Source organism: Pteropus alecto, unplaced genomic scaffold (assembly GCF_000325575.1).
Source record: "Pteropus alecto unplaced genomic scaffold, ASM32557v1 scaffold251, whole genome shotgun sequence".
Lineage (NCBI taxonomy): Eukaryota > Metazoa > Chordata > Mammalia > Chiroptera > Pteropodidae > Pteropus > Pteropus alecto.
This window is the reverse complement of record NW_006431048.1, coordinates 2,316,340-2,334,158: the sequence shown is the minus strand read 5'-3', so window position 1 is coordinate 2,334,158 and position 17,819 is coordinate 2,316,340. Positions and strand designations below refer to the sequence as shown.

Here is a 17,819-nt window from a genome sequence, read left to right as displayed (position 1 = left end):
CTTGTTCCCAGTTCACCCTGAGTTTTCCACGTAGGTAACAAGTATTTACAGTTTCTTGTGACTTCTTCCAGACATATTTTGTGCAATAAGTAAATTAATGCATACGTTCCTTCTTAACCCTTTTAGAAAATGTAGTATAGTATGAAACCATATTAATGTACACTCTTTTGCATTTTTAAAAAAATTTATATCTTGGGAAATTGTTCCATATCAGCATATGAAGCACTCCTTCATTCTTTTTATAGTCTCTTGTCAGCTCTGCCTTGATTTGAAAATTTAGACACCCTGAATATTTCTCTAGGCTGCTGAGGTATTTCTTCTGGGAATTCTTCTTTTAAAATTAAATACAGTATTTGCTGGATAGATTGATTATATGCAAATATTGATCTCAGATTCTTTTCTTCATGTACAGAAAACCTTATTGTTATAAGTAAACAAACTATTAAATTCTAATAAGATAATGAAATTATTTTTATCTTTATAGTTTGAATCAGCTTGGGTATTGACAAATATTGCTTCAGGAAATTCTCTTCAGACACGGATTGTGATTCAGGCAGGAGCTGTGCCTATCTTCATAGAGTTGCTGAGCTCAGAGTTTGAAGATGTCCAAGAGCAGGTAAAAAAAACAAATGAAACAAAGAGAAATAGGTGAAAGAATACAAATTTTCCCTTCAGTCTTATATTCAGAGCCTCAGTTTTAGCACTTGCCTATAACAATCCATGGTTCATCACAGGAAGTGTTCTAGAAATCTCAACTTAACCAAAATAGAAAATTTTATGGTAAATATAGGCAGACTTAATAATATCAGGAATTCATAAAACCATTTTCCTTTCCAACCCTGAAATTCTTTAAACCCTGTAGATATACTTTTTACACCAGGTAAGCAGTTAATTAACTTTGTCATATAGTAATCTCTAGTGTCGATTGAAATGATTTTTGCCACTTTAATGCAGAAAAAGACTTAGAAAACTTGAATTTTTTATTACTGCAAACTTTATCAGATTCATAAATATAAGTCACTACCAAATGAGAATGATTTTCTTCTATAGCTATATAATTAACCTATAATCTGCATATGTTTAAATTTAATGAGCTTTGACATATGTATACACCAGTGAAATTATCATCACACTCAAGATAATTAGCATCCATCACCCCCAAAATTTCACTAAAATTTTCTGCATTCTAATTCTCTCGAATGCTTTGTTTACTCATTTTTTTGTAAGCAAATTTAAAATACATTTTTAATCAGCTGAGTAAGCCATGTGAATATCTGCTCTGTACTAAGGGCTGTATGGAATGTTACATAGGGATAGGTTCTCTGAAGGTAAAGAATATATAGAAGAACTGGTTCCTTCCTTTAATAAACTTAACTACCATGAGTGTTCACATGTACACTTTATAATATTGATCTTTTTTCCCCAGTCCCACAACCACTTCATTTGAACGCCTTGATGAGTGAACTTAGGGGTGTTAATATTCATGTATAATACCAATGTTCATTAGCTACTATATAATTTTTGTAAAGAGTCGCTGTCATTTATTGGTATCTTTTTGAAAGAGTTACAAGAAACTTAAACTATACAACTGTCATTAATGAATAATTCTTTCACAGGCAGTCTGGGCTCTCGGCAACATTGCTGGAGATAGTACCATGTGCAGGGACTATGTCTTAGATTGCAATATTCTTCCCCCTCTTTTGCAGTAAGTTTCTATTTTTTTTTTTTTTGGAATGATAAAAATATGGGACGTTCTTCAGAAAGCAGCATCTTTGGAAAACATTTTCCTTATAGACACTTTCTTACTAACTTGTTCAGATCATTTCTTCAGGCATCCTGTCTAATTCTAGTCCCAAAATTCTGAATTAGTGGTGTTAGAATTAAATTTTATTTTTCTAGAGAAAATATTTAGTATTATATATTACGTCATCAGAGAATTAATGTTCATTGTATAGTTTACCATTGTATCATCATATTTGTAGGTTATTTTCAAAGCAAAATCGCCTGACCATGACCCGGAATGCAGTATGGGCTTTGTCTAATCTCTGTAGAGGGAAAAGTCCACCTCCAGAATTTGCAAAGGTGAGGATTATGCTTGTGGGAAATTGGCATGAAAAGTACAATTAGAGTGTAGTAACCAATATTAATGTGAACAAAAGAGATAATAAAATTCTAACATTTTAAATTTTATCAAAAATTATGTTTCTAGAGAAATTGAGCTTTTTTTGTTTTTGTTTTAATTTGCGATAAATTTTTACTACCCATAAACTCAATTGATCTTAAAACCTAGCAGTTTTTGTTCATAACAAAGTATCTAATACGCAGAAATTCCTAGCTTTAGCACTTAATGAAAGTTCCTTTATATTTTTGGTGTGCGATGAGTATGTTTTGACAAGGAATCTCTGAGAATTTTGTATATGTTCAACTTCGCTCTCTGAAATTATTTTCCTTGGGCTCTGAACACCTCATCAAAGTAAGCAGCAAGGCCACTGACAGCATTCTCAAAGGTGAAAATGCCACTTGGTTGCTTGCTACTCTATCTCTAAAAGTACTGATCACCCCAAAAGTCACCAAGTATGTGCCTCATTGCTTTCTGGAGTTTCTTGCCTCACTTCTGGTTTTTATTGAATTTTATGATCATACCATTTTTTTTCTTTTCAGGTTTCCCCCTGTCTGAATGTACTTTCCTGGTTGCTATTTGTTAGTGACACTGATGTACTGGCTGATGCCTGCTGGGCCCTCTCGTATCTATCAGATGGACCCAATGATAAAATTCAAGCAGTCATTGATGCAGGAGTATGTAGAAGACTTGTGGAGCTGCTGATGTAAGTTATCTTTAAGAAAGCGTGTCTGCTTTTTTGACTCTATATTAGTTTTTTAGTTGCTGAACTCAAATATTAATTAGCACATTATACTGATTGATTGTGTTTTGGGCTGCTGTTCTTTGTTACTTGTTTATATTGAAGTCAGATCTGTTTGTTTTGTGGCTTCTAAAGAACCTGTCACTCTTCCGCTATTAACAGTCCTTCAGAAACACTTGAAAAGCTGATCTGTGTAATTCCATCTCATGCTTAATGACTTGAGACCAACCACTGGCTAGCAAAAGGCGTATTGCCACTAAAAATAGTCATTTCTTATCTTTCTGTCTGACTTAGAGATTAATCTAGACTGGTGTCATACTTGGAATTTTATTTTGGTCTATCTCTTTGGTGATGCCTTTGATTAATGGAGTGTAAGATTTACTGATGGCATAGATAATTTGAGACTGTATAATCAAAATTTCAGATAATACTGTGGGGAAAAATTAGAGTGATTAACATAATGGGGAAATGATACAGTTACAAGCCACTTAAAATTTAATTGACATAAGTACAAAGTAGATCAAGGAGACATTGCTCCAAATGTGACACGTGGAATGGATTAGATAAGTATAATATACACAATGCAAAACCCTGGAATTTTAGCTGCCTGCACACTGGATGCAGATCAGTAGCATAATGCTATTGTGAATTAAAAGCAGAATGCTACAAAGGTTAGAAGTACAACATATGAGAAGTAATCTTTTGTACTCTTTAGTCTCTGGATTACTACGTGTCTTAACAATTTCTTTTTAGTCATGTGATTTTAAAATAAATGTGAAGGAACTGGCACAGTTTTGAGAAGAGTAATCGGGCTTATTAAAGGAGAGAGAAAATAGGGTTTTTAAGGAAAGTTAAAGGTAACTTATTTAGCCTGAAATCCAGACTCAATATTTGTCTTTAAGTATAAGGGGTTTTGTGGAGGGTTTTTTTGGACCAATAAGTCAGCCGTGGTTTAGTAGAATGAGTTCACTATTTAAAGTGTGAAGCCTGGCTTTTATTTTCAAGTTATATTAACTGTTGGATATATTTAACTCTGAAAATTATACAAGTTATAAAACTTAAAAGTGCTGTATAAATGTTAACTACTTTCTGCTCTGTTATCTCAGCAACCACAGAGACCAAGTAAAGAGTAAATGAAAACTATATGAAAGAATGAGAGGGAAAATTTGGAATCCAGGTAATGGAATACCTGGGAAAGATTAGGAAAAATTTGTAGTATTTAAATTTTATCCAAAAATACTAAATAAAGGGAGACAGCTCCTCTAGGGGATACCAAACATTCCATCATCATGATAAGGTTCCCTTGGTAACAAGCATAAGTACCTTTCTATTCTAAAATCCTGTACATATTATTTGGTTTGGACTCCAGCCCTAAGGAAAAGAGACTAAGGATAGAATTGTTTGATATAACATTTCTTTTTATGGTTGCAGGCATAATGATTATAAAGTGGTTTCTCCTGCTTTACGGGCTGTGGGAAACATTGTCACAGGGGATGATATTCAGACACAGGTATGACTAAGTAGCAACTATTTTTTTACCTTCAAAAACAGTACATTGAACCTCTTGATTATGTTTCTATTATAGTTTCCAATTTTCATATTATTGGGGAGAATTGATACTTTGTCTAAGGTTTGTTTAAAATGTTAGCTTAGGCAAGTACTTTTAATACCTTCACTATATCTGTTATGACCTTTTTAGCAATTTTAGGTTCTCTTGTGATTTAACTTATCCTTTTGGTTAGGCGGGTTTGTTTCCCACTACTCCTACTTGAAATGGTTTCTGTGAGCATCAGAAGAGTAGATCTGTCTCCTTCATGTGTATTTGTCATACCTACCTCACCTTCGTAAGCTGTTTCATAGCTGAGGGCATATTCTTTTGATATCCAATAAAGCACCTGTTAAGTATGTATTGGGTCATTGACTACCAGATAGAGTTATCAGAGGATTTTAAAATCTGAGACTACTTTTGAATTTCTGGCCGCTTGATATATTACCCATCCAAAACATTTTAATGTTCTGCAGGGAAAGAAAAGTAAATTCCTAATGAATACATTTTTGTGCCTTATTAATTACACTTTTAATAGTTGAGAATGAGAATGTGTACAATGAAATTGCTTTGATAATCTTAGAAACGAATTCTTTTAGCAGTGAAAAGTTATTTATGTATATAAAGTTGTTGCCAAAATTTCAAGGGAAGATTTTTTGTCTTTTTTTCTAAAATCAATTTTGAATTAAAGATTTACTTATATTTGGATCAATACAATAACTAAAATTTTCAAACTTTTCAGGTAATTTTGAATTGCTCAGCTCTGCAGAGTTTATTGCACTTGCTGAGTAGCCCAAAGGAATCTATCAAAAAGGAAGCATGTTGGACAATATCTAATATCACAGCTGGAAATAGGGCACAGATTCAGGTAATCTTATAACACCTGTCATTTTTATGTATTTTATTGATAAGATAGTTTTCATTCTACTTTTAAAATATATTATTGCCTTGGAGACCTAACTTTCACCTAACTTTTATTTAGTACTTTTAACTTTTTTAAATCCTACTTTAAAGAAGTTAAATCTTTTGAAACTTAAACTTAGGCCTTGGTTTTTCTTTTTGCCTTTAACATTTGATGATTTGTCAAGATCTGGGAAATAGTGTCTTGCATTTTTGTAGTGTTTTGTTGGATTTTATGCTGAATAGATTAGCTTTACTCTTGCTAAGTAAAATATTTATTTTCTAGTGGACTCATGTATTAGAATTCTTTAATTTTTCATGAGCCTTTGGCGACCAGGTTTTCTTCAACTGGTTATCTGCCCTTTACTTTTGTTCTTACATCAGTGAGAGAGTAACCCAAGTGGAAGACTAGCAGTGGGCCAAATAGTTCAGTATAGGCCATGAGAAAGACTGGAACAACAGTCTTTGGAAAACACAAATTTATGGGACTTTGAGTTGAGTGGAATCATAGAGGTCATTTAATTCAACATTCTCATTTAAAGATGAAGCTGAACATGTTATTGTATACTTGAATCCTATATGATTTTATTAACTAATGTCATCTCAATAATTTTAATTTAAAAAATAAATAAAAATGGTATTATATTATTAAAAAAAAAAAATGAAACTGAGGCTTAGAAAAATAAAATTATTTGCTCAAGGGTACCTCTAGTAAATGGCAGGACCACGATGAAGTGTCTTGTCGCTCATCTTTACCAGGAAAGCATGGGTTAGTTATCCCCTAACAGAATGCTGTCAGGAACTGAGATTGTTGGCTGTTGTAATTTATAGCATGTATATGAGATGATTTCAGCCACAATTGATTGCCTGCTACCACCGGGTTCTTATATAGAATTTTTCAGTTTCTTGATACAGGAAATAATAACCCATTTTAGGAGAAACATGAACATAATTTGAGGAAGACTAGTATTAGAATATGAGAGGGACTGAGTAAAAGTACTCTTCCAGCTAAGGCTGTTCTGGTAAAGTGGGTGAGAGGTGGCGGCTTGGAATAGGATGGCGGCAGTGCTAAATGAAAGGAAAAGATGGACTGAGGACGTTTTAAATTAAAAGTGTAAAAGAAATGGAGACTTACTGAATTTAGAATACATACATACATACATACATATATACATACAAACAAACATACAAAAAGAGCCTTTGTGAACTAGAGAGGTTTGAAAGACCTGATATAGAGGGGAGATGGTGTGTTTGAGGCAGTTAGCAAATCTAAAGTAAGTTGTTGCCCACCCTGGGCTGGGGCTCCAATGAGAGATGAGTTTCAGAGAGTTACAATATGCATGTCAGAGTGGATGCTATATGAGAGACATGAGAATAGCAGAGGAACAGAGAATTGAACTTTTATAATTTGTTCTTGTGGATGGGACAAGAGAGGACAATAAAAGAGAAAACTTAGAGAAAACTAGAAGATTACAAGGTCATAGACTATCATGGATACCAAGTATAGCCAAAAGGTTAGGGATAATGAAGACTTCACCTCTTCCAATATATTTTTAACTGTCATTAATGAAACTGGCTTGAAAAGTAATAATTAGCATCATAAATATTTTATAAATCTTACAATTTCCCTTTCCATTTAATTTTTTCTAGACTGTGATAGATGCCAACATTTTCCCAGCCCTCATTAGTATATTACAAACTGCTGAGTTTCGGACAAGGAAAGAAGCAGCTTGGGCCATCACAAATGCAACTTCCGGAGGATCAGCCGAACAGATCAAGTAAGTACTAGCCAGGTAGCAGCTTATAAATTAAAGGAAAAAAATATTGTGTTTACCAATTACGACTGCTAATTGTAGCCTCTCGGAAGATTTTTCTCAGTTTCATAGTTAGATTCAAATGTATATTTAATTCCTTCTATCTTTCCCATTCCTTCTTGCTGAAAATAATTCTGGGATGTAAATAAGGCACAGTTGAGGTTTGAGGTGCAATAGAAATATAGGGGTGGCTTCATCCTACTCAGTGGCTGCATGGTCAGAAACATCTTGGGTCATCTAGAAGGTTACTTGTAGAATCTTTAGAGTCTAACTCTTGTGATTTCCAGTTTAGATGTCTTAGTACTGGAATTAGACCAGCCTTGGAAGAGAAGTATGTCTTAGAATACTAAGTGCCAAGTTCAGTAGAGGCAAGTGTCTCCTAAAGTTTTGTGGTAGTCAGTAAAGGGAGATATTTATTAGATTGAGACTTAAATGGCCCCTTGGGTAACAGCTTACAATCTTGAAGGCATAAATATGGATAGAATCAATTCCTCCAAGGAACATCATATAATGAAATGCTAAATTATGGACATCCAGTATTTCAGATAGGAAAAAAAAGGTAACAATGAAGAAAAAATTGACTCTAGACTCTTAGCTTGCCTTAACTTACTTTATGGAGAATTCACATGAGAAGATGGTTTTTAATGAGTGTTAAAGCAACAGCCCCTTACTCACATGTAATATCAGGGAAACAGCTACCTCTCATATTCTTGCTTTGTGGGTTAAAGGTAAGTACTCAACCAATGCTAATATTTAGTGCTTTATTGGAAATTTTAAAATGAAGGTAAAGTAGTGCTAAGATTTCAGAAATTGGTCAGGGACAGAAAATAAGAGGTATTTACTAGAAATAATAAAATCGTAAGTAGTTTAACACATGCAATAGCTATTTCAGTAAAGTTCATCATGGACAGGTTATTCAAGGAAGACTTCAAGTGTTCTTCAGAAGCACGTTTTTATGAGAGTAGGTCTTTTCCAGCCTCTGGTTCTGGGGTATATACAAGGTTCCAGATTCTGGTTCTGGGGTATATAGCAGGTCCTTGAATAATGTTTCATTATAACACAGAAACTGAACTCTTGTTTATATCAATTAGCCTGTGATAAAATTAGTTTTGTTATATGCCGTTTCACTTAAAATCACAGAACTTATTAGCAATTTCAAGCCCTCAACGTATGTACTGTGTATGTTCTATAATTGTAAGTGTGCTACCACTAGATGGCAGTAATGTGTAATATATACAGAAGTTAGTTGAACAGCTGATAAGTCAGGTTTTATGTTCAAATTCAAATTTATAATTATTAATTGTCTGTGTTATATACCAAATATGTTTTCTTAATTGAAATGGTTAAACTGTATGCATACATATTTTAAAATACTGTGGTCTCTTTCATCAAAGTATTCGTGGGTATTTTGCTGTTAGAGAAGATTAGAATGGCTTCTATCCCTTTTTAAAATTCAGCAGAGCTATTTATTGTAATTAAGTTAATCAACATCCTAGCAGTTTTCTGAAGATGAAGAGTTTTCTTGAAATATTACAAAATGTTACAATCCAAATTATAAAAACCAGATTTTATCTGTTCATTCTGGTTGAGGAGACAAGATTTAGATGCAAGAACCAGTTAGAATAACTCAGAAAATATCCACAATTCTAGATTCAATATAGCTAATACCTACTATTCTTAAGAATGATAAAGAATGTTGCGTGGAATTAGAGGAAGTATCATGAAAGAGATGAAACTTGCCATTTGGGTGGAGATTTGGCAATTTTAGAGGAGAGAGGAATAGCATGAGAAGAAGTGTGAGGGAATAAACATAGTAAATGTTTTGGAAGAGGCAAATCAATCTTCCTCTTGATTATTCTTTTGCGAGGGTAAGGAATTAAGAAATTGAAGGACTTTTAAAACTGGGATAAAGGCCTTCGTCTTAGGTACTGAGAAGACTTGGAGTATCTTTAACCTAGAGAGTGAAATGAAGAAGACAGTGTTCTGAAGAGAGAACAAAGAGAAGTTAGGATGCCATTGCAGTAGTTTAGTGTGCAGTGATAGCCAAGATTAAGATAATAACTGTAGCATGAAATGTGGGTTTGGATATGGGAAAGCAGGATCTGTAGTTCTTGGTAGCAGGCTATAGGTACAAAGGAAAGGGAAGAGTTAGAGATGACTGGAGAAAATATTGGTGCTGTTGATGAAAATAAGGACACAGGAAGCAAAATCCTATTTGAGGGAGATGGTTTTAGACACGGTGAGTTTTTTGGTCATCTAAAGAAATCTGATTTTATCAATTCTGTCTCTCAAAACTCACTTTCACTCTAGAGTATCTCGATTTCTTCCCCATAAATTTCTCCTTCCTAAAGGAACTCTTAAATGTAAAATTACTGATTTAGATTGACTCTCAGGTTTGAAACATTAAAATAATTTGAGAAATATAATTCATTTTTCAAGTAATGTATTCTTATGGAATAGATTTCTTTACCCAGAAAAATTTTCTTAATGGTAGCCTTTCTGTCACAAAAGACAGCTAGCGTTGATGACCAGTGATCACTTTATCCAGATGTTCAAAATACAATACTCATGGTAGCCACTCCCAGTCTTAAACATAGCTTGTGCTTGTTTTCCATGCTGTTTTCCAGTCATCTTTACAAGTATTCAAACTTAACCTGAAGATTTTCTCAAAATAGAATAGCTTCTCAATTCCAACACAGCCCAGATGCCCTGGTCACTTGTTTTGCTTTTAGGTGTAAATTGTTGTCTTTGGAGAAGCTTACATCAATAGTGCAATACCACTCTGGTGGTCTTAAGTCTCCAAAGACAAGTGGTTGCATCAGAAAATAACACCTTAAATTTTTCTGATCTTGCAAGTGTTTAAAGAATGGTAGTATCAGCTGACTCGGTGATGCCACTACTGACCTGAAAGCACAATTTTTAATCTTGTGTATCCTTGGAAAGTTGTCATCTGCTCTGTTTGTAGTCTTCTGTTAATCTGTGGTAAAATTTTTAAATGGCTAGAATTCAGAACTTAGAATTCATTAAATGAATTATGCCAGAATACAAAGTACTGATACCATATTTTGCAAATAAAATCTTCAGAACTCTGGATTTACTTATTAGCATATTTTTGGGTAGAGTTTTTTAATAACGTTTAGTCAGTCTTATAGTTCATACTTAAATTACTCATTTAACTAATCATATATAGGTTCTAGAAGCTTTCTGACAACCTTAAAATGTGTTTTTAATCCTCAATTAAGTTTTCAGTACACTGGTTTTCATAATATAAGATTTCTACAACTAGATAGTGTTACAAAAACTAAATGAACTTTTTAAACACAATATAAGGATCAGAAGTCAGCCAAGATTTTTAGTGGGGAGAAAAGATCACATCAAGAGTAGACCAGAATCAAGTTTGAGGACAGTTTGGAGATTCTGAATAAGTCTCTATTGGTGTTCAATAGACTTGCTTGTGTAGACCAATGAAGTTTAAGCGCAGATGTTTAAGTCATTATTTAATTTAATTAACTAACCTAAAATTTTGCTGAGGTTTAGCAATCGACTTTTTAATAAATCTGGTTCCCAGATTTCCTGTTGAGGAAACCAAGGCACAGAGAGATAAAATAACTTGTCAAAGGTCATCCAACTTGTATGTAGCACAGCTGGGATGTAATAGTAGTGATTATCTCTGTGCACTTTTTATTTTTCTGAATGCTTTTATGTGTTTTTCAAGTTTATAACAAATAACACTTATAATCATAAATGAGGCTTAACTTTTTTTTAAAGAAAATTAGAATTATATAGCTGTGTTGAAGATTTTGGTGACTAAAATATGGTGTAAAGGAAGAGGAAATAAATGGTCAGAAATGGCTTTACACCTAGATGACTGACCTAGTCTGTTCATAGGACATGTAGTCTTGTCAGGAAGTGTTTAAATAAAATTAGGCACAATACTGTTAAATTAACTATTGAGTCAGTAATGCTAAATAAGACATAAAACTACTTTTTAAAAAAATTAAGACTTTTTTAAGAATACTTTCAGAGTTATAGGAAAATTCAAGATGATAATAGAGTTCCTGTGTACTTCTCTCTCCTGAGTTTCCTCTGTTAATATTAGTGTGGTTGCATTTGTTAAAGCTAATGAACCAATCCTGATACATTATTAACTAAAGTTCATAGTTTATATTAAGGATCACTTCTTGTGTTGTACAAATACATAGGCTTTTGATGAATGCATGATGTCATGTTTCTACCATTGTATTACACATACTATTTCCACTGCCTTAAAAATCCTTTCTGCTTTACCTGTTTATCACTACTCCCTTACTACCACTCCTCAAATCTCTGGCAACCACTTTTCTTTCTGTTGTCTTTATAAAAGTTTTGTCTTTACCAGAATATCATATACTTGAAATCATATAAGTATGGAGTCCTATGAGAATGGCGTCTTTCACTTAGCAATGTGCATTTAAGGTTCTTTCATGTCTTTTCATGGCTTGATTGCTCATTTCTTTTTATTACTGAATAACATTCCATTGTCTAGATGTACTTCTGTTTGTTTATCCATTCACCTGTTTAAGAACATCTTGGTCGCTTCCAGTTTGGGGCAGTTATAAAGTTGCTGTAAATATTCGTGTATAGGTTTTCGTGTGGATATAAGTTTTCATCTTGGGTAAATGTCTTGAAGTATGATTGCTGGATCATGTGGAAAGCTTCGTAAAAAACTGCTAAGCTCTCTTCCAAAGTGATTTATCCTATTTTACATTCCCACCAGCAAAAAAATGAGAGTTTCTGTTGCTCCAGATCCTTGTTAGTGTTTTGGATTTTAGACATTTTAATAGTTTATAGTGTCATTGTTTTAATTTGCAATCCCTGAATGAAATATGATGTTGAGCATCTTTTCATATGCTTCTTTGCCATGAGTATATCTTTGGTGAGGTATATGTTCAGATCATTTGCCCATTTTTTACATTTCTTTAATTTTTTTTAAGAGTTCTTTGTATAAAATAGAATTGGCCTATTGGGCCTGTTGTGCTGGCCTTAACGCCAGTGTGTCATGTTTCAGAGGTATAGTTACCTATAGAAACAAAGATGAAATTAATCAAAATACTCTATTTTGATAAGTTGCTCATATTCAGAGTAAGAGGATTCCAGTTTCTTGGAGTCCAGTAATTGTGCAGGGAAAAAAAATGGAACTGGCTGTCAGAGAACTGGTTTTAATTTAGTTTTAGCTTTTTCTGTGATAAGTTATAGCTTGTATAGTTGAATGGGTGCCTATTTTTATCTCTGCAGTCAGTTGGAGGATGACCCTTTCACCAACGTAATAAAAGTTTTATGAAATGTAAAGCTTTGTTTGACTAAATTATTCTTTTTATTAATTTAGGTACCTCGTAGAACTTGGTTGTATCAAGCCACTCTGTGACCTCCTCACAGTCATGGACTTTAAGATTGTACAGGTTGCCCTAAATGGCTTGGAAAATATCCTGAGGCTTGGAGAACAAGAAGCCAAAAGAAATGGCACTGGCATTAATCCTTACTGTGCTTTGATTGAAGAAGCTTATGGTAAGATAGAGTATTAAATAGATGTACTGAATTATTTATTTTCTTTTCTTGCTTTTCTGGCCTGTCTACATCTGTCATTAGCAAATGGAAAAAATTTGTTTGCTTATGATAATGATAATGTTTAGTGTGCAGAATTGGAAAATAATGTGTTGTAGATGTGAAGAGAAACAAGTGCCCTTCAATTTAGCCTGTTTTACACAGGGCTCTTAGGATCTTCCTGCTTCCCTGACTGCTTGTCCTTGTGGGTACTCTCATATTCTTACTGATCCTCAAGAACATTCATATATACTGTAAACGATGCCTGACTCCTTTTCTAAGATTGAGAGTGCTGATTTTGAATTGCATCCCACAGCTCCTGTGTTTCTAACAGTCTCATCTCGTAGAGTAACTATTTGCCTTTTGGTTTCTTCATTCTTTGAACAGTCTTAACGGTATTCTTAATCATCAGTTTACCAATGTACTTTAACCTTTTAAGTTCCTTAGTGATTTTAATTTATAGCCATGGTTGAAAACCACTGTGCTAGGGTTTGTTTATTCCTGAGATTGGAACTAGAGGTTGTGGAGTATGTTCATCTTCAAATTTATCAGCTAATACAGAATTATTTTCCAAAATGATTTTAACAGTTTATCATTTTTAAAATCCTGATTGTAAAAGATATCTGCTTAGTGTAAGGAATTTTGAAATGTACGAAAAAGAAAAATGTTCCTCTACTACCCAGAGATCTTTCTCCAGAGATAACTTTTTAGTTTTTGGCTTATATACATTTTAATATGTATATGTAAATGAATATGTATTTTTCCTTTGAGCAATGGTAATATTTATTTCTGGTATTGCTGTAGCTGTTAGACTGCTTATGGCTACAAGTACAAGGAAGCCTAGTTGGGGTTGAACTTTAAAGAAATGTGTTGACTAATTGTTCTAGTCAGACTTCTTGGTTTAAGCAATAGAAATTGGTTCTGACTGATATAAAATTATTACAGATTTTTGAAATGGTATTGGATAGCTCAGACCCTAGATAGATAGGCCATATGTACAGTCCCGTAGGAACACTTCTGGCCCTAGGCATTGGATGATATGGTGACTGTTGTGTAAATTGGTGCTTCTGGGGACGGGCTTTTGCTTGCATATGTGTTTAAGATGTCAGTTTATAATAATCACATTCAGATGTAATTTCCAACAGTACTTCCTATGCATATGAGATATAAGTAGAGACGAGTCTTCCTTTACCTCAAAGAAGGAGACATGAAATTCCAGTTTCATTGGAATTTCCAACAGATAACAGATTGTCCTTTATTCTTTATTCTAGGTCTGGATAAAATTGAGTTCTTACAGAGTCATGAAAACCAGGAGATCTACCAGAAGGCCTTTGATCTTATTGAGCATTACTTCGGGACAGAGGATGAGGACAGCAGCATTGCACCCCAGGTTGACCTTAGCCAGCAGCAGTACATTTTCCAGCAGTGTGAGGCTCCTATGGAAGGTTTCCAGCTTTGAAGCAATACTCTGCTCTCATGTTCCTGTGTCAGACCAGGCTACCCAGTCAAGTCCTCTTGTGGAGCCCACAGTCCTCATGGAGCTAACTTCTCAAATGTTTTCCATAATACTGTTTGCGCTCATTTGCTTGCCTTGCGCACCTGCTCTCTTACACACATCTGGAAAACCTCTGGCTCTCTGTGGTGGAATACCCTTCTAAGGAAAGGGTAACCAGAACGGCCCACTCTCTTAAGGAAAATCCCTAAGCTTTGGAGATCTGCTCTTCTATATTATAAGAGTCATGGGAATATACACATGTTAATGTGGCTCCCTTTTTTTGTGGGGGAAAAAAGAGGACGACTCCTCATTCCCTTTAAAGTGGGAAAAAATACTGACATTAACAGATAAGACTAAACCTTTATCTTGAATTTCACACAACTACTCGCAACAAGGGAGATGTTTAGACCTGTTGTGTATACTTCAGAGTACTTTTCATGAGTTCTTCCACAGTGAACCCCTGGATTACCTGGTGGCTTTTTCTAGCCAAATTTGCATTGATCCTTACTGAGATTGGATGGTTTTCTTTCCTTTTTTGGCGCCATCCTTCACAGATATTAAAGTTAAACCATCCCTTCCTCACCTCCAGCCTTCAGTGAATGTGCTTTCTAGTTGTCAGGAATGCTGAAGAATTAACACTTTGATTCTTAAATGTGATACTGGTTTGAAGATTCCCTAGAGCAGAGGGGAGCAGGGCACATATTAATTTGTATGGCTGTTGCTTCTCTTTGGACTTATGTGTCTTAGGATTTGGAAGTGGTTCAATTTAATGCTGGTTGAAGATTTAGAATTCTTAGTAATTGAAACCATATTCTGTAATTCAATAAAAAAAGTAACAAACACCTCTAATTTTCCCAAACTTAACCAGTGTGACTAGAGGCTGTGTTTCTGCATTAAAACAAATGTTTCAGGCTTTGTGGTCCTGATCAAGGTCCTCATTAAATCGGATTTCACCCTAGGTGCTTTTCCCCTCTGTGACTGGCAGATAACACATACTTTTCAAGTTTACTTAGGGAATTTTTTCTTAATCGGGTGCAGCTTGTTTCTAATGTATTCATGCTGCATATATGATTCCTTTAATGTAGCATCCTTATCTTAAATAAATAACCATCTTCTCAACATGACCTATTTAATCCAAATAAGGGCAGTGATCTTTTTCTTATGATTTCACTGCTCCCTGATCATTTCGTCTGCTACTAGTATTGCCCAGTCAAGTGTCCCACCTCCCCCAAATAAAAACCTGGCTTCTTTAATGATGACTGCAATCTGTACCTGCAAATGGCGCTTCCAGTACTGTGTTCAGCGATCCACATTTGTGCTTGGACTGAAAAGAAAAAATAAGTTTAATCACCAAGAGAACTGCAACTGAACATATGACTTCTTGGTGCTAGCTGGCTATCTAGACTCAATGTTGGGACACATTATCAGAGAAGATTTATATTTGTGGATGTGCTATCAGAATGAATTCTGAAGAAAACGTTGCTCACTTCTGTTTCAGAGAATACCCGTTTAAACCTCTTTAATCTTGTCCTCTTCCTAGAATTCAGTATACCCCAAAGTATAACTATTTAGAAGTTCCCTGACAAGCTATTATACATCTCTGGTAAATCCTTTTTTATTAGGGATATTCAGAGCTTTCATACCTCATCATGTTGTCATTTCAGCAGTCAGCTTATGTGACCTGACTTAAACTTTAAAAAATCCACTTAAAGTAGAAAGATACAAAGACAGAGGACATTTATCAGCCAAGCCTGTGACGCAGTCTTCGCATCTAGCCTGTAGTTGTGTCTGTGCTCTGGATGGATACCGTCTGATGTCTGTCATTGATGGAGCAGCCACTGCAAAACTAGTCAACTTCCATCTATAACTGTTACTTTTTCTAGTGCTGCTTTGTGCTGAAAGAACATTTTAGTTTACTGCACTTGACCTGTAAAAGACTGATTCTTTGTAATTTTAGAGATAAGTTAGGTGGTTAATTTAAAGAAAACCTTTCAATGTTGCCTTTACATCACATTAAAATATAACTTCTTTCAAAAGGGTAATAGAAGCACTGATTCATAGTAAAAATCTTATTTTTAGCTTTGACCTTTTTTTGTGGCTGAGTTTTTTAAAATTGTAAATTACTGGTAACATCAATTCTCTAGGATGTTTTAAATTACATTCTATTGGATAATTTAAAAAATTTTTAGTTCATTTTGATAAACCAGTTTGAATGTAAAAAATATAAAACACACAAAGTTGTTTCCCCTAGTAAGATTAGCCTACAGGAGGAATTTTGCTAGTAGCAATTGCAGGTGTCTCAATGAATGAATTAAAACAAAATCCATTCAACTAATGTGGTCTGTTTTCTGTTTAAAACAGAGGAATTTATCTTGTTCCTGTCTTAGAAGTTCATGAGCCATGAGATACAAGCTAAATTCTTTTTGAATAAAATGTTTTTTAATATAAAAATTGGAATTGACCAAAAGTTAAATCCCAGCATAACCATTGGAACTGATAAAGCAGCCTTTTATGGTAATAGAAATGACATTTGAGGAAGTAACTGCAGATTCTATTAATTTACTTTCAAATTATTGAATACCCAATCACTAAGGTGTTAACTCATTACAAAAGCATGTTAATTTCAAAACAGGAAAGCTCTTCTGCAGTTTTGTATACTGATGCAGGGGAAAGTGGTTTGAAACCTCCCACCCTTTTTTCTCCTCCAGACTTCCAGAATATATTTGTTGTAATGAGAACTTTGGTGGGGAAAAAAAAACTTTGAAAGGATTTGAGATGTAAAGGCACCTTGTATCTGAAGGACCAGGAGGTAGATAAGGTTAGGTTGGGAAATAATGGGAAAGATAAAGATGATAGATAAGAATGGTGAGATTTAGGAGACAGAGTTTTCCATGGGACATGTTAATTCATATTCTTGTTGCTGAGTAATTAGGATCCTTTTAAACTTACTTACCTTTGTCAACTGTGTTGTTTATGAAAACTATTGCTCTAGGGTTTTTCTTTCATCTGCCAGATAAAACTGAATGGGCTCTGGGTCGTTTTCATCATTGTCACAAATATAAACATTGACAATTATCCCATAATAAATCTGAATTATTCCAGATGGTTGCTGATTTTGCCTAAGGAAAAATATGTAGTATATTTCATAAATGTTGTCAACTAAATCCTCTGTTGCACATGCCACCCACAGGCAACTTTGAATTTACTTCCCTAGTGCTAAATAAACATTTCAGTTATTTAATCCCCCAGTTCGGGGTTCCATCCTCGGGTTGAAGGATTTCTTTTCTTGCTGATTAGTTTTGCGAACATTTTTATATGAATAGATAAATCATAGCTGATTTAGGGCGTGGGGCTTTTCTTAGTATGTATTAGAAAATTATGTGTAAAGATGATGATCAGTAAAGAAAAGGGCACAGTTTTAGAAAGGGACGTTGATTGCTTTTCATATTTATATGCTCTATGCTACCTCCTACATTCCAAAATTTGCTAATTTGCTGAGAGAGGTGTACCTACACATGGGAGTCTCAAATCTGATTTTTTTGCTGTCTGAACTGAACAGAGCCATTTTCTTCTATTATGAGGTGAGCAGGGTAAATATATGTCTACCCAGTTGAGAAATATTT

The 17,819-nt window shown here is 34.3% G+C and overlaps 1 protein-coding gene across 1 annotated transcript in view; it reads left to right on the top strand.

Moving 5' to 3' along the window:
* Positions 1-17,457, top strand: part of KPNA1 (karyopherin subunit alpha 1) — a 50,462-nt gene extending 33,005 nt beyond the window's left edge. Inside the window, exons 6-14 of the mRNA XM_006905562.3 lie at positions 485-616; positions 1,617-1,705; positions 1,983-2,082; positions 2,662-2,825; positions 4,293-4,371; positions 5,150-5,275; positions 6,958-7,085; positions 12,487-12,665; positions 13,973-17,457. Coding sequence (XP_006905624.1) covers positions 485-616; positions 1,617-1,705; positions 1,983-2,082; positions 2,662-2,825; positions 4,293-4,371; positions 5,150-5,275; positions 6,958-7,085; positions 12,487-12,665; positions 13,973-14,160 — 1,185 coding nt within the window. The 3' untranslated portion in view covers positions 14,161-17,457. The remainder of the gene's footprint in view (positions 1-484; positions 617-1,616; positions 1,706-1,982; positions 2,083-2,661; positions 2,826-4,292; positions 4,372-5,149; positions 5,276-6,957; positions 7,086-12,486; positions 12,666-13,972) is intronic.
* Positions 17,458-17,819: the final 362 nt, after the last annotated feature.